We start from the raw sequence: 8,028 nt of genomic DNA, 5'->3' as shown, positions 1-8,028 counted from the left end.
AAAAAATTATGTTGATCATGATAAATTTTGAGGAGTTTTACACTATGTGGTGTAAAGAGCTGAAGCGCTTAAAAAAAAAAAGGTTTTCTACGGAAAAGCAAACTTTAATGTATAAAAAAAAAAAAATAATAATAATAAAAAAACGTTTGTTATGCAGGGATGCATCATGTTTACCTTTTACACACTCATTCTCCATCGATGCAGGAACTTGGATGATCAAGCTGCCAATCAAGTTTACAAAATGTCAAATCTAGCCAATAGAAGTTAAGAAAACCATATTGCCCGCCCATATTTAGCCGTTCTACTACGTGATTGGTTATTGGAATATGGAGGGCGCGTTTTTACAGAAGAACCCGGAAGCGTTAAGGAGGGTTGTGACGGAGACCTTTCTGCTTGATAGTTGCAGTGTAATAGTGCGTCAGTCAGTGCGAAGACTTCATATTGCACAAAATTCATTTTAATATCATATATATATATCTCGACTAGAAGAGAAGATGCTGTCTTACATCTTTGGTGTATGTATGATCTTGTTTAATGATTATAATAGGGCTGTAGCTAGCTGGGTTTGGTCGTTAGCTGTGTTTTTTTCTTGCTGGGTGGAAAGTTTTTTGTTGCCTGCTCTGTGTTTATAAATTCTGTTTCAATTATGTTTTGCACTGCTTAATTAACAACCGTAATGGATAGATCGAGTGTGTGTTTACCACAATATGTGAGGTTTCTATAGATACTGTAAGCGCAGGAGCTTTGTTTAGCACGGTGATGAGTTTGTTTTTGCAGTTTTGCTGCTTGCACATTTTTGGGGGATTATTCATCCAGCTATGTTCAGAAGCAAGGCCTTAGTGCAGCTGTTCTGCAAAACATGTCTTTGCCCTAATGTCTACAGCTTATTCGCGGTACCTATGAAAGCATCATTGGACTGATCATGAGGCTTCTGGGTTTGAAAAGAAAACTTGCTATAACCCTGGAGGATCCCAACGAGAAATATCCCCTGCGTCTTATAGATAAAGAGGTCAGTTCTGTAAAATGAACCAGTTTACACTTTCTTCCCCCCCCCACTAATATCAATATATTTAACACTCGTTTTATTACTTTTAGATCATAAGCCATGACACCAGAAAGTTTCGCTTTGCCCTGAGGTCCCCAGAGCACGTGTTGGGTCTTCCTGTGGGTAAGTCAAGTTCAGTCATGTGGGCTTGTGTCATTCCAACCATATACAGTAGAGTAAATAGTGACACAAACAACGTTCTCCCAGCAACAAGGTGCTACGTCAGACAACATAAATTAACACAAAGGATCACAGACCTACACAAAATGAACTGGCACTGCATAAAGTGCAAAGGCTGGTGCGAGAAGACAGTGAGATGGTAGACACAGTGACATTGCACCAATGACCAGTGCACAAGACTTGTGATGGTGCATAATAATAAACACAATTGTTTTCACAGCATTTTGTGCAATACAGCAATTTTCTACTAACAGTTAGAGTTTGTTCATGTGTGTGTTTGTTCGTGTGTCAGTCCAGTCTGTTTGTATTGAGTTGTCAAATGGCTTGCGAAAAGAAACCGTTACACACTGAGGGCTTGAATACATTTTTCCCCAATAGCAGGAGAGTAGTGTGTGTGTGTGTGTGCGTGTGTGCGAGAGTGTGAGATCGGCCACAAATCTGGTGACTTTGCTCATGCAGCGTGTTGGGTAAATGTCCATGATAAAGGGTAGAGAAATCATGATGATCTTTTCAGTAGTCCTCACCATTTTCTGTCTGGTCTTGCAATCCAAAAAGGTGCAATTCCCAAAGCAGGCAGTGATTCAGCTGCTCAGAATACTCTTAATGATCATTTTGTTGAATGTCGTTCAGTCTATTTTTATTAATGTCATTTCATTACACATGCATCATTACAGATGCAGCATACATGCTCATTATGACACTTATGGAAGAGTTGTCAAGTGTTTTGAAAAGATCTTCATTTTGAGCAGGCCTAGGATGAGCACAGTATCACCATTGTGATTAAATCGCCAGTTTTTAGGTGCACATGTACAGTATCCAGGTAAGGCACTGAGACTTCTGAATTGTTGGAAACTGCATTCGTCAGAAATCGTCTGATCCAAGATCGGTCTAGTATCAGTGCCTTCATGACATTATTATACATAGTAGATCACATCATGAATAAGCATAGCCTTTCAAAAAGCTTGGAAACATCTTGTCTATTATTGTTTTTGAGACATGGTACTGTATGCACTTTTGGTGTATATGCAACTAAGTAAAAGGCAAAAACATTTGAGAATTGGAAAGTGAATGGCAAAATAAGACATTTTTGGCTCTACTAGTAGAACTTATGTCAGATGAAGAGAAGGAGAGAAAATGTTAGCAGACGGCCTCACACTCAGTCAGACATGGAGGTGGAAGCATAAATGTTTGTTGTTGTTTTGGAGCCAGGACGGTTGGAGACCTATTCCAGGCAAAAGGAATATTGAACTAAAATGGCTACTATTCCATACTTCAACACCATGCAATTTAGCTGGAATTTGAACCAATTTCACCATACAAAAAGACAATGATTTGAAGCATATGTCCAAGCTCTGAAATTATTTATAGAGCAAACAGTTGGCTGAAGCGTTGTCTATCTATCATGGAATGACCTGCCCAGTCACTGCACCTAAATCCTATTGAACTGCTCTGGGATAAACTGGATCACAAGGTCAGAAAGAAATCTCCAACTAGTGAAAACACCTTTGGCAAGTTTTAATAGAGGCTTGGCAGTGTATTCTAAAGAATGTTTCAAGAAACAAACTGTCCAGATGCTAAGTTTGTCTAAAGCTGTTATTCATACAATAATTATTGCAAATCTTCCTACTGCTATGTTACCTAGTTTGTTGCATATAAACAAAAGAAACATTCGACAGGTTTAAATACCCAAACTCATAAATATGCACATGTTCATTCTTTTCTGTTTGCAGGCCAACACATATACCTGTCCGCTAGAATAGATGGTGCCCTGGTGGTGAGGCCCTACACTCCAGTGTCGAGTGATGACGATAAAGGTTTCGTGGACCTGGTGGTCAAGGTTTGTTTTCATCAAATGCAGAAGAGTTTAAAGCAATTTTAGAAAGTCTATTTTTTTATAGATCTGATTGCTAAAACTGATATTAAATATATCCGTAATATTTGTGTTTAATGTCATGGAATGTGTGAAACAAATGTTTTTTGGTGTTAAAGCAACTGTTCCTGCACCAGCCTGTTGGTTTTTCTATCTCTCTTTAAGTTGACGAAATCTTCAATGTCCTGTTTCAGTTTCTGTGTACTTTGGGGAGTGCCAGGAAATGAAAAGATACACAGTCAGATTTGTGGCGTAACCTGTTGCAAACTTAATGAGAAGGGTGTACAGGGAAAATAATCACCTATAGACATGTTTAGTAAAGATTTTAAGAGATCAATCAGAGTTGCACTTATTAATACGCATGTTCTGTAAAATACTACATTAGTCTGTGTGTGTGCAATTTATTTATTTATTTTTTTCTTTCAGATTTACTACAAAAACACTCATCCAAAGTTTCCTGAAGGTGGAAAGATGTCTCAGTACCTGGACAGTCTTCGCATCGGTGACACAATTGACTTCAGGGGGCCGAGTGGACTGCTTGTTTACAAAGGCCAAGGTGAGCAGTTTCTCTGAGCACTGCACAGTTCAAGCATGGGAATAAAGATGTGTATAATGGAATTAAGGTTAGATTGTTATTAAATGATCGATTTAAATATATACATAACAGGACACAACATACCTTTCATTTTGTAATTGAAGGAGCTGAATGAATTCTCTGCTGTCTGTTTTGGTGTGTTTATTGTAAATAATTACTGATTTCAGGAGTGTTTGATATCAAACCTGAGAAGAAGGCACCTCCAGAGGTTAAGATTGCAAAACATCTGGGGATGATCGCTGGAGGGACAGGTAATCCACCTTCACACACACACACACACCACTCGCACTAAATTTATAAATAATTTGAATATCTAAATTCATACAATAATTTGAGCGCTATTTAAAACAAACTTTCATTGCAATAATTTATGTATGCTATATAAGGAGTAAATCATGACAGGAAAGTACAGGAGATAAATCATGTAAGGAACCTCAGCAACCAGGGGTTAATTACTTTCCTGCTCCAGCACACGTCTAACTGTTTGTTTTTTGTTACTCAACTGTCTTTCTGTAAATAAATTATTTAAATGTACATAGACAGTCAAAAAGTACTTCTCTTTACTCAACTACAGAAAGCTTGTGCAGATTTGATATGGATATGCATGACCAGTCTTTGAATATTTGCAGCATCGAGCATGCAAATCTGTTGCTATAATTAAAATGCTACAGTATTAGAAGGATTTTTTTTTCCCCCAAGCTTATGCTTTGACTCTCTGCAGGTATCACTCCTATGCTGCAGATCATTCGGGCAATAATGAAGGATCCTAAAGACAAGACCATTTGTCACTTGCTCTTTGCTAACCAGGTGAGTTCCTGTCAGCCCTATTAATAAATTACAGTAATTCCCAGACTATAAAGCGCACCCATATATAAGCCGCACCCACTGAATTTAACAAAGATTTTTATTTTAAACATAAATAAGCCGCACCTGTCTATAACGACAGGCTTTAACGAACGACAATGTCTGTTACACGGTGTAACGGGTGAAATATGTTTTCGCTCCTTTAAGAGCAGAGCGGTATTTTGGGAATAGCCTGCCGCCGCATTTTTCCGATATTACTGCATGTGTACAAGACCGAGGAATATGTCTTTATTATTTTCTGATGCTCATTTCTAAGTTTCTTTGACTAAACCCGTAACGCTGTTGCCAAGAAAAATAAAAAAAGCAAGAGTTTTGGAAACCTGTCTGTGCTCATATGATTTTTGTTGCAACTGGAGTTAGTGAGTGAGCAGCAGGTCAAACGTCAGAGGAACCGTATCCATATTTATGATGTGGTGCGGTCTGATTCAGTGGAAGCGTCTGATTTAATATAAAGAGTTTCATTGGTTCACCTGAACCCGTTCTGCAATTTCATTGGTCTAATCTTATGGGTCTCAGTTTTTTGGCTTTGAATCTTGTGAAACCGGGAAAAACCCAGGAAAAATCCATAAATTAGCGTCTACATTGTTTAAGCCGCAGGGTTCAAAGCGTGGGGGGAAAAAAGTAGGGGCTTATAGTCTGGAAAATATGGTAACTAAGGTTGATGTCTGAGGGGGAAAAAAGCCCAATCACTAGAAAAAAAAAAAACTTTTTCTTTATTGTCCAAACAGACAGAAAAAGACATCCTACTGCGCACAGACCTGGAGGAAATCCAGGCTAATTACCCAGAACGATTCAAACTGTGGTACACCCTCGACAAGGTTCCTGAGGGTGAGTACAACCTGGTTTGTTTTTTTATTATTCACTGAAAATATCAGTGTGGAAATGAGACAACCCTCTCCATTTATCCAGCCTTGGGACCAGCACTAAGAGTGCGCTGGCTTGTGCAACTCTAATAGCTGGGTTAGTGTGGAAATGAGATAATGTGTATGAAAACGGAGTAAACTGAGTAAAATTCGACAGTAATGCTTTTTACAGAAAAACAGAATGAGTTATTTAGCATTTATAATTAATTTTAGTATTGCGAAATGCAGTGGCGGGCCGTGCATTTGGTACCTGGGCCTTCCTGAGGACGTACCCGACTTAATCCACCTCTTAATACCACCACTATCACGTCGCGATTATAGGAACCTTCAATACAATACAAAAACGCAATATAGAGAGAGACATTTCACATATAGAGGGTTAAAACCATTTTACTAAAGCAAGAAACCCAGTTAAGACTCCAAACCTCTACACTATCACCACAACTGTGCACCTACATCATCTGAAGCAGTTTAGGATTAATATTTATAATAACGACAAAAACATTAGAATTTGAGAGATGCAGACTCATAATTTCCACTGCTCCTCAGAGGCTGTAATCCAGTGGTACCACTCGTATTTACTGGTCTGGAAGTGGAGAACAAACCCTTTCCTAGACTGAGACAAGTTAGCTAGCTTTGGGGTTGGCTGACCTCTCCTCACAATGTGTAGCTTTTCTTCAAAATGTATTTTTAAGTTTGTCTGTGACCAAATCTATTTCTCTTCCTCCATAGGCATAAAAAGTCTAACTCTGATGTATTAATGTGTGCAGAGCTACACACGTGTTTTGCCAGTCGACCTGGTTGTTTTTAAGTTCCCAAATTCGAGTTTTGGTTTTAGAGAACAACCTGTCCAACATATGTTAATGTTTTCCCTGCTTTTAAAACCCTTGATTCGTGATGGAAGTGTTCGAGCAGGGAGAACACTCAACTGTGCAGGACAAGATATTTCCAAGTAGTCCATTTTCTCCACTGGGCTACCACATCCCCACAAGGCCTGATTGATTATATAAATGCTCACATTACAAAGAGCACATTTATAGAAACCAGCTATATAAATAGTCTTGGATTACTGTTGGAGCTGCAGTTATGGCAAAAAAAAAATCTATACTTGTTAAGCTAACCAATGAGAAGCAAGAATGAACAGCTCTGTGGTATATAAGGGACCATTTTACTGAATAAATCAGCAACCACTGTTCTTGTCATTTATCTGACAGACTGGGAGTACAGCCAGGGGTTTATCAATGAGCAGATGGTGCAGAACCACCTTCCTCCCCCTGCTGATGACACACTCATCCTCATGTGTGGCCCTCCACCCATGATCCAGTTTGCCTGCAACCCCAACCTGGACAAAGTGGGCCATTCCCCAAGCAGGCGTTTCATCTTCTAGAAAAACCACACACACACCCATACTAATCCTGACACATACGCAAGCAGCTCCAGTGCTTAAAGCAGCAGCCAGCTTTCACAATCGTCATAGTGTCTCCAAGTAAACACGTGTGTTGTTATGCAATTATTAGTCCTTTCAATATTATGCATTTTGTTATTTGCGTTTGTGCCGTTTTGTCACATTGAATATTCTTGAGCAAAAGCTTAATTTAAAAAGAAAGAAATTGCAACTAGAATATAGATTTGTTTTATTTTTATTCTGCCACATATTTTGTGATATTTGTTAAATATCCTTAAAATTGAATTGCAACTTTTGAAGTTACTTTTTCATTTAATGTGATGTATTGAATTGTTTTAGAAAGTGCCTTATTACCACACAGTGCTTAGAACACAGTACAGTACATTAGCTGCCATGTGTAAAAAAAAAAATCTAAATGTCAAAGCAAAAGATCAGTCACTGCGAGCTTTAATCAATTCAATGTAATCGAAAGCTTTAAAAGCTGCATATTTGTATTATTTAAACTGCCGACCTGCAGTAAATGGTTAATAAATGGCATAATAATCCACCTTAGTGAAAAAATGTTAAGCGTCACCTGCCATAGTTAAGCTCGTGTTCTATATCGCATCAGATTGTACTGTATCGAGTTTGATGAATAAACGAAATGCATCCACCAATGAACGTATTTTCCTTCTTCAGCTTTTCATGGTCCGTTTTAAAGGTTTTTTTGTGAAAACAAACAAAAAAACAACAGTATTTTTTGCCAGCACTTATCTACTTTATATCAGAACGAGTCAATGGCATATAAACGAGTTGTAGTTCCTTCCTGACTGTCAGGTTACAAAAAGTTTGCATGTCCTAAATATTAAAAGAAAGCAGTGAAGAAGCTTTATTTACAAAAAGAAAAGAAAAGAAAATAGACATTTTATTATGCCGAATAATAAAATGGTGTGATTGTGTATGGGAAAAATTAATAGTAAAAAGAAAGTAAAAAAAAAAAAAAAAAAAAGTGTTTCCTGTTTACTCTTTTCCTGCTGTATCTTTTTGCTTATAGGTTTTAGGCTGGTGATATTAAGAAGCTGATTAGCTTCAATCTTCTTACTGAAATGTGTTAATACATTTTCATTTACAATTTACAGAATGTTGCAAGGTTTTTGGGGATAAAACAACAAAAGTGCTTTAATGACCAATAAATATACAGAAGGGTAAAAACATGCATCAGCTACA

At 37.8% G+C, this 8,028-nt stretch overlaps 1 protein-coding gene across 1 annotated transcript; it reads left to right on the top strand.

The window, feature by feature from the left end:
- Positions 1-351: 351 nt before the first annotated feature.
- LOC124400941 (NADH-cytochrome b5 reductase 3) lies at positions 352-7,478 on the top strand. The gene is made up of 9 exons (XM_046872775.1): positions 352-515; positions 884-1,009; positions 1,096-1,168; positions 2,956-3,062; positions 3,522-3,651; positions 3,858-3,941; positions 4,412-4,497; positions 5,283-5,382; positions 6,632-7,478. Exons 1-9 carry the CDS (start codon positions 495-497, stop codon positions 6,802-6,804), a joined length of 900 nt encoding a protein of 299 aa, XP_046728731.1. The 5' UTR covers positions 352-494; the 3' UTR covers positions 6,805-7,478.
- Positions 7,479-8,028: the final 550 nt, after the last annotated feature.

Source organism: Silurus meridionalis, chromosome 18 (assembly GCF_014805685.1).
Source record: "Silurus meridionalis isolate SWU-2019-XX chromosome 18, ASM1480568v1, whole genome shotgun sequence".
Classification (NCBI taxonomy): Eukaryota; Metazoa; Chordata; class Actinopteri; order Siluriformes; family Siluridae; genus Silurus; species Silurus meridionalis.
This window is presented reverse-complemented; position numbering and strand designations above follow the sequence as displayed.

Bases quoted from the DNA above. Each gene is read 5' to 3' on its own strand.
- LOC124400941 (XM_046872775.1), top strand. From the start codon at position 495: ATGCTGTCTTACATCTTTGGT. The intron at 516-883 runs GTATGTATGATC...TAATGTCTACAG, and splicing joins TGCTGTCTTACATCTTTGGT to CTTATTCGCGGTACCTATGA. The intron at 5,383-6,631 runs GTGAGTACAACC...TTTATCTGACAG, and splicing joins CCTCGACAAGGTTCCTGAGG to ACTGGGAGTACAGCCAGGGG.